Source organism: Plecotus auritus (genome assembly GCF_963455305.1).
Source record: "Plecotus auritus genome assembly, chromosome: 10".
Classification (NCBI taxonomy): Eukaryota; Metazoa; Chordata; class Mammalia; order Chiroptera; family Vespertilionidae; genus Plecotus; species Plecotus auritus.
In genome coordinates this window covers 55,323,623-55,343,334 of record NC_137785.1, presented here as the reverse complement: position 1 = coordinate 55,343,334, position 19,712 = coordinate 55,323,623, and the positions used below count along the sequence as shown (strand labels likewise).

General features: G+C 42.6%; 1 protein-coding gene across 1 annotated transcript; it reads right to left on the bottom strand.

The window, feature by feature from the left end:
• Window positions 1-264: 264 nt before the first annotated feature.
• Window positions 265-19,490, bottom strand: BBS2 (Bardet-Biedl syndrome 2). The gene is made up of 17 exons (XM_080646094.1): window positions 19,107-19,490; window positions 16,931-17,158; window positions 15,610-15,735; window positions 15,315-15,377; window positions 14,209-14,286; window positions 10,493-10,597; window positions 10,323-10,409; window positions 8,578-8,713; window positions 8,199-8,338; window positions 6,763-6,907; window positions 6,500-6,671; window positions 5,789-5,918; window positions 4,528-4,659; window positions 3,812-3,949; window positions 2,811-2,923; window positions 1,599-1,747; window positions 265-931 (listed from the first exon to the last, which is right to left on the bottom strand). The coding sequence occupies exons 1-17, from the start codon at window positions 19,221-19,223 to the stop codon at window positions 825-827; spliced, it is 2,166 nt and encodes a 721-aa protein (XP_080502220.1). The 5' UTR covers window positions 19,224-19,490; the 3' UTR covers window positions 265-824.
• Between the last annotated feature and the right edge of the window lie 222 nt (window positions 19,491-19,712).

Here is a 19,712-nt window from a genome sequence, read left to right as displayed (position 1 = left end):
TTGTCCAGTAGGATTCCAAGTGAGAGGGAAGCCGCAAGGCCACAGGTCTTCACTGCATGTAGAAGTGGTCACCCCAGTCATTCCTGAGGCAGGTTTCTCTAGAGCAGCGGCTGGCAACCGGTGGTCCGCAGACGACTGGTGGTCCGCGCGGTCCGAAAGGTTGGCAACCGCTGCTTTAGAGCACTCAGGCTGAGAAAGGCTGCCCTAGGTGGTCCCTCACCAGCTATAGAGAAATCTGACACACTGAGAAATAAACGGGTCCTTGGGCATTCTGAGGTCTGTTTTAGCAGTTAACATTACTCCAACCAATAGATCACCCTGAACTTTTAATACAAATTTGTTTACACCCACCTTTCAGTGATTAAAATGAAGGCACACAAATGTAATGTCTGTATTTTTTCTCTGCACATAATAGAAATGGTTTATGCAATTCTGATGTGGTGATTTTAAAATCAGTCAACACAAATTGTAATGTAAAGGTAGATAATCTATTTTAAAATTACAAATTCAATTACAAGAAAATAGATGCATCTATACATCAGCTTTACATATATGCAGAAATAATTGGACTTCGGAGCCCTGATGTTTCAAAAGTATTCACCTTCCTCCATACCAACCTAGTATTTGGCAATGGTACTACTGGATCTTAAAAACAGAAAGTGAATACACTTTTCAGATGCGGTGCTTTGTCTTTCATTTGTACAACCCACCAAGGTTGTTTTCATTCTCCGCACCCTCGGTTCACCAGGATGCGATCCAAAGCAAACCAACCTAGGTTTTTGGGAAAGAACACTTTCTAGGAACTTCACCCCCTATTCTCTCTCCTATGAAGAAGTTGTTCCCACCCGCATGGTTCTGAACAGGGTGTTGATGTTGTTGCTTCGAATCGCATCCCGACAAGCAGTGATCACCTGGTTCTTTGGTTTTCCAACTGTGTGAAAAGAAAGACCAAATCAGTGCAATCTGAAAGATTATTAAAAGTGAGATTACAAATCAGAGGCCAGCTCTAAAACTGTAAATTTAAGATAGAAGAGAGTTACAGGTAGTGCAAATTCAACTAAGTTATATTATCACTCCCTTAAAAAGATAACCTGTGTGCGGCAGTTTATCACAAACCAAATCTAGAGACCATTTCAAACCTAGAAATCAAGTCAGTTTTATAGAAAAGGATCAAAGCTCATATCCACCTACCAAAGATTATTTCTAAGGATTCTGACCCCAAACAGGAGACTTTAGGTATAAATCTCTGGTTATTTCTGCTTCCTTTGGGTTACTTTATTGTTCTTTTTCTAACTTTTAAGTTGGACACTTATTAATTTTCAGTCTCCCTTTGTGTTTTTTTTAATAAGGTTACTTAAGGCTTTCCTCTTGGGTATATGCCAGTAGGTCTAAGAAAAGGAGCTACAAGCTTTCTTTCCTCTGAAATCTGGATACTAACCAAGCTGAACAGGCTGACTGAAACTTAAGCGCCTGGTGCCAACTTGAGTGTTAAAAGTCTCTATAGATACAGGCCCCGATATGAATTCTCGAAGCTACTGCCATCTTCAGTGATTCTCACCCCCACATTACTAATAATAGCACTCACTATACAGACTTACCACGCAGACGGCCTGCTCTTTGAATTGCTTGATTTACTGCTTTGAGGTTTCCCAACAGCTCTGTGTGATTGTTACATCGAATCTTATATCCATTTAGCAAGTCTTTATTAAGATCATAGAGCTCCATATAGCGACTCTTCATTGTTTTCCTGTGTAAATCAATAGAAATTGAACATCACTGTACCTCGATACAGCAGGCTTAAGTGAAAAAAAAAAAGTGCAAACTTCTTAGACACATAAAGAATAGAAGACACCACATTCTTAGCTGTTTGTCATTAAAGCAGGGTAAGTCTAAATTTTTCTTTGAAAACATCGAGAAGTTTCTATCAAAATACTCTTTATTTCTTACAAATACATGGAAGACAAGTGGTCTTCCTCTCTTATCAGTCCATGGTTTGTTTGAATTTAGGAGCCAAGAATGATCAAGTGCCCACTGTGCTGGGGAAAGTGAGCAAGGTGACAGCCTGTCTTCCAGGCTTCACATTAACATTCATTAGAGAAAATCTGCTAGGCCTGCCCCTATTTATTTTCACCTTTTTATTTTAAAATGTAATGCAAATTCGAAAAAACTCACAGAACAAATGTTTATTATCCAAGTTAAAAAGGCATTGCCAGCATCCCAGAAGCTTCCCAACATGTTCTTCCTAAGGAGAAAATGCTATCTTATGTAAAAATCTCTTCCCTGCGTTTCTTTATATTTTTGTCATCTATCTATGCTTCCCAAATGATATAGTTTAGTTTAATCTGTTCTCACACTATATATACTAGTAAATGGTAGCATTTTACACATTCTTTTGAGTCTTCTTTCTGTCTCCATTATGCTTATAAGATCTGTTCACGTTGGTACGTTATTGAGATACATGCATTCTCATTGGGAGTAGTGTTCCATTTGTATGGACATATCATAATTTATCCACAACAGTGTTGATGCTGGTTTGGATTGTCTCCTCTTTGGGGTTCTTATGAACAATGCCTTTATGAGCATTCTTATAAAAATAACCTGGTTCATACATGCATTCGTTTCTCTAGGTTATAAACCAGGAGAGTTGCTGGGTCATAGGATATGCATATTTTCAACTCTACTGATAATGCCAAGTTATTTTACAAAGTCTTTGTACCAAACACACTCCTCCTAGTAGCATCTGAGAGCTGCTATTCCATATTGCTGCCATGTTTCATCTTGCACCTGTCCTAGTCACGGTAAATACTCACATGTCCCTCATCAGACGAGCATCCTCAGCTCGTACCAGCAAACTTCGGATCAGGTTGGAATTGTCAGCCATGTCAGCACTGAGCTTCTGATGCACTGAGTGATATTCATCTACCTGGAGACCATGAACACTCAGGAATGAAAAAGACCTCCCCGACTGCTTGAAAACCAGACAGACTGAGAAGACACTGTCTACCGTATAGTAAGGCCCTCTCCCGCCTGTTGACTTGGCCCATCTTAACCCCATTGTGTCAGCTCCTCCTCAGTGAAGTGATTAGTCTGTGCTGCCTCCAACACTCACAGTGACATTCCAGTTGGATCCTTTCCGTGTGTAAGCATGGGAGCCCTAGCATCGCTCATATTAACATTCTAGAGAGTGGGGGTGGGAACTCTGTTATAATTTGGGGCCAATCAAAATTGGTAGTTTTCCTTTTTCTTTTCAATTTGTGTTGTTGGAAATCCCTAAACCAAAGAGCAAAGTAGGTACAATTAAGATGAAGGGTTAGCAAAGGAAACTGCTGGTATATATTTTAAAAAGTATTCCCCTAAATCCGTGGTCGGCAAACTGTGGCTCGCGAGCCACACACGGTTCTTTGGCCCCTTGAGTGTGGCTCTTCCACAAAATACCACGGCCTGGGCGAGTCTATTTTGAAGAAGTGGCGTTAGAAGAAGTTTAAAAAATTTGGCTCTCAAAAGAAATTTCAATCGTTGTACTGTTGATATTTGGCTCTGTTGACTAATGAGTTTGCCGACCACTGCCCTAAATCAAAGAAAGAAAGCAGGGTGGTCAAGAGCTAACCACTCATTGTTATAAAAGAAATCCTTTAACTAGTGAACTCTCCAATACTAGTTCAATTTTGATTTTAAGAATTTGCAGAATTCTTTAAAACATAACTATCATATAACATACATACAGTCGTAGTGCCATTACTCTCCTACGAGAAATGTTTCCGACATTACTAAACTACCACGTTCTCATAAATGCATCCACTGGGGCCCTCACCTTAACTAGCACTTTTCGTAACTCCTCAAAGTAGACAGGGAAATCCGCTTCCACCTGAAGGTCTTCAATAGCAAAAAATGATGCAATTGACTGGATGATGTCACCAGCCAGATCGATGTCATCAGTCTTCACCGTGATCTATCCAGAGGGACAAAGACAAGTTCAGCATCCTCAGATATTAAAGATAGACTAAGCTGAAACCTGCATTTCCCCATTCTCAACACATTCAGTACAAATGTATATGTGGTGATGAATAAGATAGGGGTTAGCCCTCAAGGAAATTATAAACCACATTCATTATTTTAGCAGCAGGCTAAAAGATCATTCCTTTAGCCCAGGGGTGGGCAAACTTTTTGACTCGAGGGCCACAATGGGTTCTTAAACTGGACCGGAGGGCCGGAACAAAAGCATGGATGGAGTGTTTGTGTGAACTAATATAAATTCAAAGTAAAGGAGCGGAGGGGAGAGCAAGAGAACCCTCCGCTCTTTCAGCTCCGCAGGCCGGATAGAACAGCTGAACGGGCCGGATTCGGCCCGCGGGCCGTAGTTTGCCCACGGCTGCTTTAGCCTCATAAACTAAACAACAAAATCATTCAAACAGTGAAAATGTTTCTGTTCACCTCTGTATTCCTTACCCTCCCCAAGTTAGACAAGGAAGGAGGGAGGGAGGCAGCAAACCTAATAGACTAAGTTAAGTCCAAAACATTCAACTTTACCTCTCCATTAAGCTTTACTTTTATATACAGCTGGCTACCATTCCGTAAGGATGTGAAACACACTTGAAATGGAGCATTCTGAATGTCAGTGTCTTCTGGGAGCAGAAAGTTCTGGTTGAGCCATACAAACACCTTAAAAATGAATAGGATGACGTGAACTTCAAGTATAGTCATTTTCAAGTACAGTCACTGTTAAGAGTTATCCTCCTTTCTCGTTTCATTGTTTGGTAAACGAAGAATTATACTTCATACACCACCCCCACCAGCAACATACTAATCACACTCCCTTTCCCCACCTTCTGCATGTTCATAATTATGTCTGGCCCCACAGCATGCATGATTTAATAGTATCTTCAAATTAGACATAAACTTATATGCAATGCAGAAACAATTCAGGTATGATGCTAATTCTGTTCACACGATAGCTCTTCTGTGGCTATGTTCTGGACAATGTAATCTGCTTAAAATTACTCCAGTCCATTCTTTAAAAAAAAAAATTAATGAAATATGCATGCACAGAGCATAGACACTGTGACACATCCACACAATAAGAATAAAATTTAATATTAATGAGTTAATATTACTGTACAGTGGTTTGTAACGCAAATTCCACATAAGAACCACCCTGAGGCTTTTGGAAGGGCCCACCTATAGAGTGTCTGGTTCCATGGGCTGGGCAGGAGCCTGAGAATTACATGATTGAAAAGCCTCACTAAGAATTCTGAGGTCCAGCCATGATTAAAGTCCATTGGTATCAGGGCTCTCAAATTTACAAGGTGCTTTCACACCAATTATGTAATCTTCATGTGGGAGGTAAGATATCCTCACAGATAAGGAAACAGGCTCAGACTGGTTCAGGGCATTTCCCCGAAATCACCAAGAATTTAATCAGTTAAGGTAGCATTTGAGCCCAAAAATATTCCCAGCCCCAAGTCCCACTCTCCTTCCATTTTGATGCAGGGTCCTCTTTAAATACTAGGTCAGGACAACCACACTGAGACCATAACCATAGAAAGAAATTAACTGGTGAGCATTCACCTGTAACTAAGGATTGTTCAGGTAAATACGGTCTGTATTTTTTCAGAATGAGGGGGGGTACTTTAGCAACATTTTTGTTACAGGTTATCAACCAACTCCAAGCCACATCACTCATATTTACTGCTATCAAATAACTCATTCATGTGATTCCTTTCTTCTAATAAATAACATCCAAAGGATGCTAAAATGCAAAAGTATTGAAAGAAAAAAGCCAGATGCTCACTCTCTGGGCCCGTTCAGCAATGGTAAAGTTGACGTAACCGAGCGGCTGGCTGGCAGAGTCCAGGCTGGTCAGCGCATACATGGAGAATCTTGGGAGCTGTCTTGTCAGTTCAAATACGTGGAACTGGGTGCTGTGGCCGACCAATAGGACACAAGAGAACTTTCATATAGAATGGTGTTTCAAAGCACAAGTCCCAGAAAATAGTCACTTAAGTCATCATGTTGATATTTAAGGGTTTCACAGATGGAAAAAAATCACCCAAAACTTGAGGGCTAAGTAGTACATTAATGGGGCCTGAAATTTGGAGATAACATAAGTCTACATATACATATAAACCAAGGACTTAAAAGACCCTAAAAGGCTTTTTGTCTTCCACTAATCCAGTGGATTTCCTCCACAAGCTGAGGTTATATAAGACTAGTATAAAGCTGCATCCCAACCCTTACAATCTTAGCGGTCGAAACCAGAAGTTGACAAATCATCAGTTAACCGTATTTTGTGATTATAAAATCATCAGACTAAAACCAGAAAATAACCATCTGACACTTAAATACTCCCCCTTTTTGGAAGATTTCAAATTAGGGAAATAAGGTCCTGGGAACCATTAAAGGGTCCTGTGGCCCCGCAGGATCCCTGGCGTGATGGAAAAACCCACACATCTCGCCCTCCTCTCAGTGTCGTCTGCAAATAAACGGACTTGCAGAGGGTCACCTGCTTCTGTAACCCACGAAGGTTTTCAAGTGCAGATCCACAGGGACATCTTTAGGAGGTGTGATAGGGATGCGGATGGAGCTGGAAAGGCTGTGAATGCTGGGGTGTACCACATGGCTTTCACCTAGAAAAATGCCCTCTGCGAAAATCAATACGGCTCGGATGATGGTGTCTGCAGGGAAGAGGGGAAACGGAAGGCAGTTGAAGAACCGCTCGGAGACGGCACAGGTGCCTGAAAATGCCAGCTATAAATAACCTCTTACCGTTCGAAGTGGAAATGCACAGTTCTGTGTGAGCAGCCCGAGTCTCGCTCCCCAGGTTGACTGAGAGGGCAGTGTGGAGCTTGGTGTTGGCTGGGATTATGCCCCACTGCCCATCGGCCTCATTCAGCGGACTGCTCCACTCGGCCTGCAAAACATCCCACCCGCTGCCAACTCAGTCACCACACAGTGAACTAACGGCACTTTTAATACTGTGGTTATCTTATATTCATCTGGCTTTTCAGAATTCAGAAGACTCTCCTCATTGGCGCCCCCTTGCTCTACCCAGCCTTTTCCCAAGCAAAAACACCCTCGTCCCTTTCTGTGTTTCAGGTCCCCTGTACCCCATCACGCCTTTCACATTTTTCACACTGATCTTTTAAAGTAACAAAATTCATTTAGCATAGCAAATTCAAAAATAGTTATGTGTGCCCTAGCCGGTCTGGCCCAATGCAAAGAGTGTCAGCCTGAAGACTGAAGGGTTCCAGGTTCAATTCTGGTCAAGGGCACATGCTAGTGTTGCGGCTTGATCCCCAGTGGGGGGCATGCAGGAGGCAGCCAATCAATGATTTTCTCTCATCATTGACGTTTCTATCTCTCCCTCTCCCTTCCTCTATGAAATCAATAAAAATATTTTTTTTTAAAAAATAGTCATGTGTGACAGGACAAATTAAAATTCTCCTCCCCTGCCAAAACCGGTTTGGCTCAGTGGAAAGAGCGTCGGCCTGCGGACTGAAGGGTCCCGGGTTCGATTCCGGTCAAGGGCATGTACCTTGGTTGCGGGCACATCTCCAGGGGGAGGTGTACAGGAGGCAGCTGATCGATGTTTCTCTCTCATCAATGTTTCTAGCTCTCTATCCCTCTCCCTTCCTCTCTGTAAAATATCAATAAAATATATTTAAATAAATAAATAAATAAAATCCTCCTCCCCAGCTCATCCTCCAGCCAGTTTGGTACATATATGTAGACACACACACACACACATCTCTGTAGTTGTCACTTTTTATGTTGTTTTTTAAAAAAGATACCCCATACCTATTGTTCCTTTTTTTTTTTTACCTTAATACCACATATCCTTCCATATCAGCCCAAGCACATATACTTCATTCTTTTGAGCTGCTTCATATTCCCCAGCATATACTCTCTGCTCCTGGTCACCATCTAAGCTGCTTCCCACCGTTCGCTGCTACAAATGGCGCTGCAGTAAATGTCTTGGACCACTGAAAAGCTCTCTATCGCTCAGCTGCCTGCAGGTGGCACTTCTGGATGAAAGGATACGTGCCCCTCCATGCTGACCCAGGCAAAAGGCTGGAGCAGCTGTGCTCCTGCCAGTGGGAGGGAGGGAGCCCGCACGTGGCAGACCCTGACATTCTCGCTCTGCTTTCACGTGCCGCCCCGCAACTTTTCAGATTCCATGTCCCGTCCACATTAGGCCCCACCTTGGCATTTTCCTCGTAGTTATGGAGTTCCAGCAACAGATTCTGTTTTTTCTGACTCAGCTCTCGGATGAGCTCCTGCTCTACGCTGGTGTCCATGAGGTTCCCTCTCATCTCAGCCGAGCCCGGCAGGTAGCCCCGGACTGAAGAGAAGGAACAAATGCACCACACACTAAGGAAGAGCCCAAGCACAGCCCGGTCTGCTTGCAAGTCACCAGTTACCTGGTCCAATAACCAAACACCCAAGTTCTCACTGCCCCCCGGGGTGAACGTGTGAGGACCAGAGGAGAGCAGTGCAAACATTTTAGGGTGGAATTTCTGATATTCTGACCCAGTCGCACTGAAAATCGGACTCCTCAAGGGTTTTCCCATCCCCATTTACTTTCCCCATCCACTGAACAGCAGATTAACTGGACGTGGCCATCCATCCGGTAGTCTCCCTCTACCACACCAGCGATCGCAGAAGAAAAGTTGTCTTTAAAGATGACCTCGCCAGTTCGGTCACTTCGAGCATCAACCTGAAAATAAAATGAGAACTTGAAAAATCGCCTTTGTTAACTGTTTCTTAAAACCATGAAAATTTACAGGTCATTGAGTTAGCAGTTTCCAAGAGTGTACTCCGTGGAGCCCTGTGGTTTCTGAGGAGGCACCTGTGACCTCGGGTCCGAGGCCAGCTGCCTGGGTCCCAGTCCCAGCTTTGCCCTTGCTATCTCTGGGATCCTGGGCAAGTTTCTTAACCACCCTGGCTGGGCTCGTCTCCTCATCTGGGGGTCCATGACAAGAACATGAGGCCAATAACTGCACATATACCCCTTAGGGCTGGAATGAGGCCTAAAGGAGTTAACATATGGAAAGCACTTAGAACAGGGCCTGGCATGGAAAGGTAGACAAGGAAGGTTAGTTCTATACAAAAAAGTTTTCTCTATTACATATAAATGTGTGAAATATAGCTATATCTAAAGTTTGAAAATGCCAAACTAGCCAACCTTCTACCATAGATATAACCTTTTCATAACACCCTGTTTAAGAGTCCCTCTTCCCCTTAAAAACTATTGGGATACCTAGCGAGTCTCCTGTCATCTTTGAGTCTCCTCTTCCTTGGAGAGGCAAATACATACCCAACTCACCAGAAACAAATACATCTCAAAACCAACAATGAGGAAGGACCATTGTGATGATTGTGTTTTAAGCAAAACACGTGTTACCAACAAAAGACTAGCTATAGAAAATCTCAATGGCCCCGGCCGCTCACTACTTTTATCTGTTCATAAACATCCTCTATTCAAAACTGCAATGAGAAAATAAAGTAATTTAGGTCATGGCCTACCACCGGCTCCTACCCTTGGTCTGGAGGACATCACATTCACGTATCCATGCTATTAGTAACATCATGGAAGCCTGAAAATTATGGATGCAGAAGCCTTTCATGTTTGGATTTTCAAGTTCCTTAGTATGCAACTACACAGTCTTCCCTTATCATTTTTAACGCCCATACCAGCATAATAGTAAAGGAAGGTGACAAGGTCCGGCCAAAAGTAAAGAAAAACCAAAGGAGAAAAGCCAGGAATTAGCTGATCCTCAGGGAATCATCACTGGCAGACAAGAGTGAGGGCAAACAGTGCCATGGAGATGTGGCAGCACGCAGGCAGTCTTTCACAAAACAGTCCTGACCTGCCAAAAGACTACAAAATTCTGATTTGAAGGGAGGAAAGGAAAGAAAGCAAAAAGATTTTATTTTGAAGTTATAGCTGGGGAAACATTCGCATTAATTTATTTGAAAAGAGCAATACAAATTGTTCTTTACTAGCTTATTAAAATTCCTTGTTATGCTGACTATGCCTAGGGTCACCCTGACTACATGTATTCTCAGTCCTTCCAGGAAGAGATTTAGAAAGAATCTTCTGGAGATAATCACCCAACTAGGGCCATAAGGCCGAAAGGACACTCACTATAGTGCTGACAACTACAACAGAAAGAAAAAATGTAGAAAGATTAAGAAGTTAAGTTTTAAAGCACAGCCAAGGAATGCGAGTTTGTACCCTCACGTTACTGTTCTGAATCATGCAGCCAATATGTCTCAGACAATTATTAGTTTGAATTACACCTGAACTCTGCTATTTAACTTACCTTCCCATTGGACCAACCAGTTATCAGTTCGCACACTCCATCAGCATTAAGGTCAAAAGCATGAATGCTCATGGCATAATTTTTGGACTGAAAAGGAATTTTAATAATTAGTACAGAAGTCTCTCAGTGTGTAGAAAATCTCTGCATAGCAGAGGCTGAATCATACTAACTTTAATTCTCCAGTATCGGGCTGTTTTGTCGTAAACTCCAACTGTGCCGTTGGCAAGAGCATAACCAAATCGACTGCCATACACCGGGCAGAGAGAGGTGATTATCTGCAAAAAATAGCACATGGAAATACCTCAGCGGTTCATTAAGACTCAACTTAAGGTGAAGCATGGCTTTATAAAACTGCATGCCTTGCTACAAGCATGTTAAAATTAGATTGAAATGCACTTCCAGTCCATTAGTGGGTAAGATATTCCTCTTTTCAAATTCATCTATTTCACAGGCTGGATAATCAGAACTGAATAAACTCCCAAAGTTTGCTGTTTTAGATCAAGCTTATGTGGCAAGTTTCAGCAAATTACAAAAAGAAATACAATAAGATTGAGGGATAAATGAGGAAATAAGCTAAGTACACAAGATCTAGAGCAGTGGTTCTCAACCTTTCTAATGCCGCGACCCTTTAATACAGTTCCTCATGTTGTGGTGACCCCCAACCATAAAATTATTTTCGTTGCTACTTCATAACTAATTTTGCTACTGTTAATGAATCGTAATGTAAATATCTGTGTTTTCCGATGGTCTTAGGCTCTACAGCAGCGGTTCTCAACCTGTGGGTCGAGAACCGCTAGCAGGGTCGCCTAAGACCATTGGGGGTCACCACAACATGAGGAACTGTATTAAAGGGTTGCGGCATTAAAAAGGTTGAGAACCACTGATCTAGAGTATGTACAATTCACACTAACTCAAAAATGTTTTCATGATTATTCCAATATTTTACCGTCACTTATAATATCCCACTGTCTAAATTTAGTTTTGAGAGAGAGAGAGAAACATCTATTTGTTGTTCCACTTATTTATGCATTGATTGGTTGATTCTTGTTTGTTCCCTGGTGGGGATCAAACCCACAACCTTGGTGTATAAGGGTGACACTCTAACCAACCGAGCTATCAGGCCAGGGCCCATGAGCTAAATTTTAAAAAAACGTACAAAATCCACCACTGAATGTCTTTTATGTGTGTACTTCTCTTTCTGTGACATAATTTGTTTGCTAGAGATGAAAGACTTTTTTTAGAAAGAAAAAAACCCCACATAATCCTTAGGAAAGTGACAACCCAAGCACATGCCTCTGTGTATGTATGTGATAATACACAGAATGCATATATTAGGACTGGGATTCAACATCTCAAACATAAATGTTTACATACTAAACAAAACTACCGTTTAAAGTTAAAACCAAAGCTTAATAACATCTATGATCTTGCAGACCTACTTTCTCATTCTGACCCTAATAAAAGATATTTAAGAAATAAATTGTAAAGCAGAGAATAGTTATGTAATTTCCTCTACACCTACAGCTTTTCTACAAAACCACCCACATAACCTAACTCTGACTACAAAGTGTGGTTAGGGTTTCAGAATTATTTAGCTCGAGGCATTCTTCTGGCAATACTTGGTACTGCTGAACTGCCAAATAAATTATGATTTTGCTGATCTGGGAAAAGACATTTGAGCTAGCGGCAAAATCAAACTGACAGGACAAGAAAATGGCCCTGAAATGAACAATTTTATAAAGTCCACATTTTCATATATTTAAGCCCAGATTGCCTGTGTCCCTTAGTCCTTCCTTAGTTCACCAGTTTTTCTTGTGTGGACTAGAGGGTCAATAGTCACCTCAAAACCCTAGTTCTACTTCATGTTTTCCTGGCCTCTTCTAGGACTTAGGAAAAGACTGCACCCTCCTCACATCCAGTATTGACAACAAACAGAAATCCAATGAAATGTGAATGATTCCCACCAAATGGGAAAAGATTTACTACAAATTTGCATGAAAGAGAAATGACAATGCAGGCACAGCACCCTCAGGCCAGTGATTGTCAAGTCAGCTTTTTGGGGTTTTTTGGGGGCGGCGTGGGGGCGGGATCAGGCTGAGAGGTGGCGAACCCCTTTAAGAATCTAATGAGCCTGGCCGGTGTGGTTCAGTGGTTGAGTGTCAACCCAGGAACCAGGAGGTCACAGTTCAATTCCTGGTTAGGGCACATGTCTGGGTTGCAGGCTCGATCTCCAGTACAGGGAGTGCAGGAGGCAGCTAATCAATGATTCTCTCTCATTGATGTTTCTTTCTCTCTCTCCCTCCCCTTCCTCTCTGAAATCAATAAAAAAATATTTATTAAAGAACCTAATGAAAGCTAAGGACCCTTTCTCCAGAAACACACATGTTAAGCACCTACACATAAAACAGAACCCCCTGTACAGATACATGTCTTCAGACTACTGCTTCTGGCATTCATCTCCCTCCTTCATTACTTCTTTGTCCATAACTACCACTTCACAACCATAGTAACTGCAAGTATATAAAAAGCATAGTAGGACTAAGTAAAAATCCGAAGCTCTCGCTATAGGGTAACCGTCAATGAATTAAAGTCATTGGTAACACTTTACATAGCAATATGCAAGCTTTATTTTTCGGCTTCCTCTGCAGTTAGGGGAACAGAACCCTGACTCTCCTGGGTTGCTTTGTAAGTGCTGAGAAGCAGGAATAAGTGGTCAAGTGCAGTTTTCAGGCCAGACTCCCAAACACCACATGACTACATTTTCCAGAATCGGGCCATTCTGACCTCTTAGACTCCCTTCTCTCTCTCTTTTTTTTTTTTTCTCTTTCTGTCGGTTTATAATGTTCACAAGCCATTGCTCCTTTATCCTCTTCTACTTCCTTAATTCAGAATATCCTAATTACTCTGTTTCCATCTTGCTCAGTGCTGGAAAACCAGCAGCTTATATCCTAAGAATGTCAAAACAACAAAGGACAAGGCAATCTTAGGGACCACTTTGAAAAATGAAGTTTAAATTCTTTAGGAAACATATCGGGTTCAATCACATGAAGTAATTATAGTCACAAAGAAACTAGCCAAGTTCTCTAACATCTAATTCTTCAGTTTACCTACAGAAATGTGCCTAAAAAGTGCTTAATTTGAATGAAGAGAAAAAGTGTAAAAATCTCACTTGGGCACTTCATTCAATCCCATTTAACAGACAGGAGGAGGAGGAGGAGAAGGACAAGACACAAAGGTTCAAATCCTGACCAAGCCACTGAATAGCCAAGAGCTGTGTGTGTAATTTAACAAAGAAACTTAATTTCATTAACATGGGAATGACAGTATTTCCTTCCCAATAGGGTTTGTTGTAGAGTTAAATGACTTAATTCCTGTAAAGCACTTAGAACAGTGACTGGCATATACTAGTATTAGGTGCACAATAAATAGTTGCGATGATGATGATGATGATATAACTCATTAAAGGAAATGCCTTTCCACTCAGTAATTTTCCTCTGTTTAATCAGTCTTTTCAAAATATGTCTTATACAAGATTTTTAAATGCTTCCTTCTCTGTAATGTCTAGCTCTGTTTAACCCCCACAATTTTTACCCTATAACAGTCTAGATCAGGGGTGGGCAAACTTTTTGACTCAAGGGCCACAATGGGTTCTTAAACTGGACCGGAGGGCCGGAAGAAAAGCATGGATGGAGTGTTTGTGTGAACGAATATAAATTCAAAGTAAAGGAGTGGAGGGGAGAGCAAGAGAACCGGATAGAACAGCCGGATCCGGCCTGTGGGCCGAAGTTTGCCCAAGGCTGGTCTAGATTGTGAGAAGGCCCAGCACTCTCATCTGATGTTACATTGGACTATGCTCATCTATCTTGCCCAAGGTCCCACTTCTCACCTCTGTTTCTGTCATTTCTGCCACAATCTCATCTTCTTTAAAAACTCGGATATCAAAGTCCTCAGATCCAACAAGAAGCTTAAAATAAAAACATGCATATTTAGTTCAGCAAGTGAACACAGAAAAATTCCCATAAATAAAACAAAAAATTGCATAACATTTTGTATGTTGCTACTGCTACCAAGACTTCTAGTTTCCCAGCAAGCCAATGCTGGGGAAAGTTCCCTCCAATGTGAAGGTCAACAAATTCAGTCAGTGAAGAAACAGTGGCTTGCCTGGCCAGTATGGCTCAGTGGTTGAGCATCAGCCTGTAACCAGGAGGTCACAGCTCAATTCCCAGTCAGGGCACATGCCTGGGTTTCTGGACTTGATCCCCAGTACGGGGAGTGTAGGAGGCAGCCAGTCAATGGTTCTCTCATCATTGATGTTTCTATCTCTTGCTCCCTCTCTGCAATCAATACAAATATGATGTTTAAAAAAAGAAGCAGTGGCTCTAGAGATTTCCTCCAGCCATGGGGGCTGCACAACCCGCCAGGGCGTGTTCTTCCAGCCGCACCTGAAAGTGCTCGCTGGTTCAGCGCCTGCCTGCCTGCAGATGGAAGCCCCATTTCAAATGCCAGAGCCTGGCATCCATGGGCAAGAGAGGGGCAACTCACTGCCCAACACAGCAGTTCACTGGCTGCTCAAGAAGCTCATTTCTAGAGGAACCATGAGGATCATTTCAAAGACTAAGAGCCAATTTCTAAAACTTCGAAATTCCTGAAAAAGTTGGCCAAAATTGAAAACTGTTTACTGATATGATTCGAAAGCATCAAAAGCAAGTTATAAGATTGTGACTATGACTGCAGTCCCAACAACTGTTCCACCCTCCCTCCCTCTCCTATGTCTTTGACACATCACGGCCTTGATCTTTGCACTAGATAAAGAAAGGAATGTATTGTTCAAAAGAGAGGAGAAAGACAAATGAGGCCAGTGAGCTCATTATTTAGGCAACAGAGCCTCCGCAGCAACCATGAGAAGCTGACACTTCTCCCAACACCAAGGTCACTGTCACGGGGAGATTTATTCAGCTGAACACAAAGAGAAGTATCTCCTCCCCCACATACCTCTTTTTTCCCATCACCATCAAAGTCACACAAGGCCAAGGAATGAACATTATCTCCAGTGACCTGAAAACAAAACCCAGTATTATGAGCATGCCCTCTTTTCCCACTCAACCTGACCATAAGAGCCACAGGAAAGGGAAGATGACAAACCACCAACAGGTGTTATTCAAATTTTGCATATTTTTTAATGCACAGAATTATAAATATGGATGGTAAAAAACAAACAAAGCTAAGTAAAGAACATTTAAAGTTAAAATGTTTAAGAGTCCTAAAGAGAGTGTTTTGTTCTTCATACCGTCCAAAAGAGGTCCTTTCCTTCATGATCGAAGCCCTGCAGAGCACAGTTTCCACCAATAATCGCAAGAGGAGAGGAAATGTCTCCCAGTGTCCCCAACACAATTGCATTGGCCCCATCTGCCACCTAAGAAGAAAAAATAAATAAAATCTCAGATAACAAGGATGCACAGGCTCATGGGAGGTAACATGTATCCTTATCTGTATTTGGATACTCAAATTGCTCCGTCATCAATTGGGAGAAACCACATGGTCTCCTGAGAGGCAGGTGTATGTCGCTGTGGCGTAGGTGTGCTGATGCAAGGCTGAGCACAGATCCAGGGTACGCTCGGGCCCTTGGCGGCACACACTAATCTGCTGCAATAAAGTGCTACGAAGTCCAAGGCTCTTCAGGATATTTGACCAAACATTATTCTAGATGCTTCTGTGGAGGTATGTTTAGACGAGATTAACATTTAAATCAGTAGCCTTTGAGTAAAGCAGATTATACTCTATAATGTGGGTGATCCAAACAGTTGAAGACCTTAATAGAAAAAAGACTGGTCCCTGAGGAAGGAAGAATTCAGAACACTGCCTTCAGACTTGTGTTTCAACATCAGCTCTTCCCTGGGTCTCCAGCCTGCTAGCCGACCCTGCAAATTTTGGACTTGACAGCCTCCACAACCATGTGAACCAATTCTTTAAAATATATCCCTCCCCACCCCTCTCTCTCTACACACATCCTGTTAATTCTGTTTATCTGGAGAACCTTGACTAATACAGTCCTAAACTCAATTCCGGTCTAGTGCAATAACACAGAAAGTGTATCTATGTGACCAAAGATTCTTAGAAGGGCAGGAAAAGCACTCACACACAGTTAAAGAAAAAAAATTGATTAGCTGGGCTTTATCGAAATTGAAAACTTTTACTTTGGAATAAGCCACATACTGGGAGAAAATATTTGTTATATATAAATCTGACAAAGAACTTGTACCCATTATATCCAAAGAACATCTACAAATCAATAATACACACAAACTACTTACTAATAAATAAATAGGCAAAAACTTCAACACTTCACAACAGACATGTAAATAGGCACAGGAAAGGGTGTTCTACATCACTGTTCATGCGGGGAATGCAAAATAAAAGCGGTTAGCAATCTTGACCAAATAAACGTCAAGTGGATGAAGCAGATGCAAATGGCAAAATCACCGTGGTGTTTGACTACAGTACAACAGCCACATAATAAACCAAAATAAATGTCTGATCTCGTTCAAGCATAACAAAAATGAGCCTTAATGGGTGATGGGGATTTTATGGTTATAAAGAGGTATACTTGCCTCTCTGTAGAAAAAATCTGAATTATTGTAGACATCGTAAGCCAAAAGATTAGTCTGTGTCCCCACTAAAAGAGCATCATAGCCAAGTTCAGGGTTCAATACTCCTGCAGTCAGGCAGCTGACAGCCTGGTTGATGTTGAGAAGAGAAACATCAGACTCCAGGGGGCTCTGGAAGACTCTGGGCGCACTGAAATGCTGGCTCCGTGTATGAGGATTGTGAATAAAAACCTACAACAAAACCAGTTCGTTACATTCCCTTAAAATACCAAAAATGTAAAATTAACATACATTTTTTAAAAGACTAGGTTGTTAACAGATATCAACATTAACAAAAGGTCACTTTAATCACCGATAAACTTACTTAAAACACCTACAACACAGTTCTGTGCATGGCTGGCTTTCAATCACTATGAATTGTGGGAAGCCGTGGTTCCTGGCATTGTAAAGAACAAGGTCATGTACAAGGCCTAGTTGCTTACTAGGGCAGCTTACATGCTAGGCTCCGAGAGGCTGTCCAAACACTCTGACACACCAAATAAAATAATAAACACTTCCTTTAGTATCTTTCAACCAAGCACCGAATGAATTCACTTCCTAACCCTTAAAACAGTCTGGCAGTAAATTTGTTTTACAGACTTCAACTGAATCATACAAATCTTAGATATAAAAATGCATTTTTCCCCCTTAATTGTCCAGTTCCCAATGTAAGCTCTAAGGGGAAGAGACTTGTCACATTCACCCTTGCACCTGCAGAGCTAAGAACAGTGCCCAGCACATATTAATACCTCAATAAATTAGGGGCTAAGCTACTATCAATGGGCCCTTCCCAGCAGAAACAATATGCATTTCTTTTTTTTTTAAATATATTTTATTGATATTTTACAGAGAGGAAGGGAGAGGGATAGAAAGTCAGAAACATCGATGAGAGAGAAACATCGATCAGCTGCCTCCTGCACACCCCCCACTGGGGATGTGCCCGCAACCAAGGTACATGCCCTTGACCGGAATCGAACCCGGGACCCTTGAGTCCGCAGGCCGACGCTCTATACACTGAGCCAAACCGGTTTCGGCAACAATATGCATTTCTTTCTGGCATTTGTCAGTGCTTCTTAACAATAACAATGAGCATTATTATTTGGCAGAGCCTGTGCTAAGTGCTTTACTCCATTAAACTACTTAAATTATTTTTTAAATTATGTACCCCAAGGCATATCATAAGAATATACAACATAAGGGTAAGTGTTATTATGTACATGTTTTAATCATTATGAAATCTGCACTGGGTCAGAGAACAAGGACTCTAATCTCATTTCCAGGACTTTCTAGTTGAGTGACCTCCAGTAGCACTTCAAACCTCTCTGAACCACTCGTCAGTAAAGTGGGAGGGGTAAAAAATAACAGTTAACCATTAGTGACCATTTCTTATATGCCAAATGCTTCATATATATTAACTTACTAGTAATTAGTCCTCAGAACAACCCGATGTTGTAGATACTATTATTAAGTAACTTGCCCCAGGTCATGAAATTAGTAGGTACCAGAGCCAGCGCTATGTGCTGCTGCCCTTGGCATTGTTGCAAGAATGCCGAGATAATGAATGTCAATCCTCAACATCTACCACATTTTTAAAAATTGGTGACCGTTGAATGACCATGTCTTGTTCATCTCTGTGACTCCCACACCTTGCACAGCACCTGGCATATCTTTTCCATAAGTTATTCACTAAGTACATAGGTATTCAGTGAATAACTTATGGGAAAAGATGTGAACATACATGGATACATATCAAAAGTGCAATCTGAATCATTTCATTTGGGAGGGGGTCATTGTATTCTTCCCTCCCCCGCCCCCCGCCCCATCAAGTTGTGTGGCTGGGGGAGTCTGAAATAGTGGAAGGAGTTCAGAGGGAAAGGCAGAGAATCTGAGGTCTGTCACCACTGCTAACCCTGACCAGTTCCTTCCCCTTGCAAAGTTAACTGCTCAGAAGAGCTATTCATGCGAGACCCCATTGTTCTTTATTCTGGGCAGGATGGAGAACTACAGGACTATCGACCGGTTGCCGGGCAACCCATGGCTGGGGGCGGAGTCGGAAGATGAGGGGCGGGGTCGAGGGTAGCGGCCCGCGGAGATCGTGGGACTCCAGGGGCCCAGGCTCCGTGCAGGTGGGAGCGGTTACCTTGCCCGCTTGGGTGGCAGCCGCCAGGCACGGGTGCGTCCCGTCGTAACGCCCTATGGCCACCATGCGGGGGCTGATTTTGTGGCGCAGTTTCAGGGTGAACACGGGCAGCAGCATGATGGCGGCGGCCCTGGGGAGGACGGCTTGTGGCCCGAGGCCGGCGCAGCGGAGCCGGTCTCACCCGCTGCGGTGAGGGGCGCAGGGATCAGGCCAACTCGGCGGCTCCAGCTGCCTCGGGCCGAGCGCGAAACAGCGCGGGTCCGAGGTGTCCCCACCCCCGAGCTGCCATCTACTCCGCAGTTGCGCAGACCCTCCCAGCTGTTTCTGCGGCTGCGCAGGCTCCGCCCAGCTCCTGCGGCTGCGCAGTGGAGCCTTTCCCGAGGCAGAGCCTGAAATCGTTGGAGTCACGTGTTTTGCTGCTGGAATTTATCCTTATTTTCCATTACTAACGTGTCTACAGTGGCCGTGCCTGCACCAGCGCACCCGCGGGGCTTCTCTTTCTAGCACTACAGCTTTCCATGTTGTACAACTTCTGTTTGTCCTGTAAGATGCTGCCAAATTCATGAATAATAGCTCAATAAAGCCAATTAGATCTTCAAATTTACT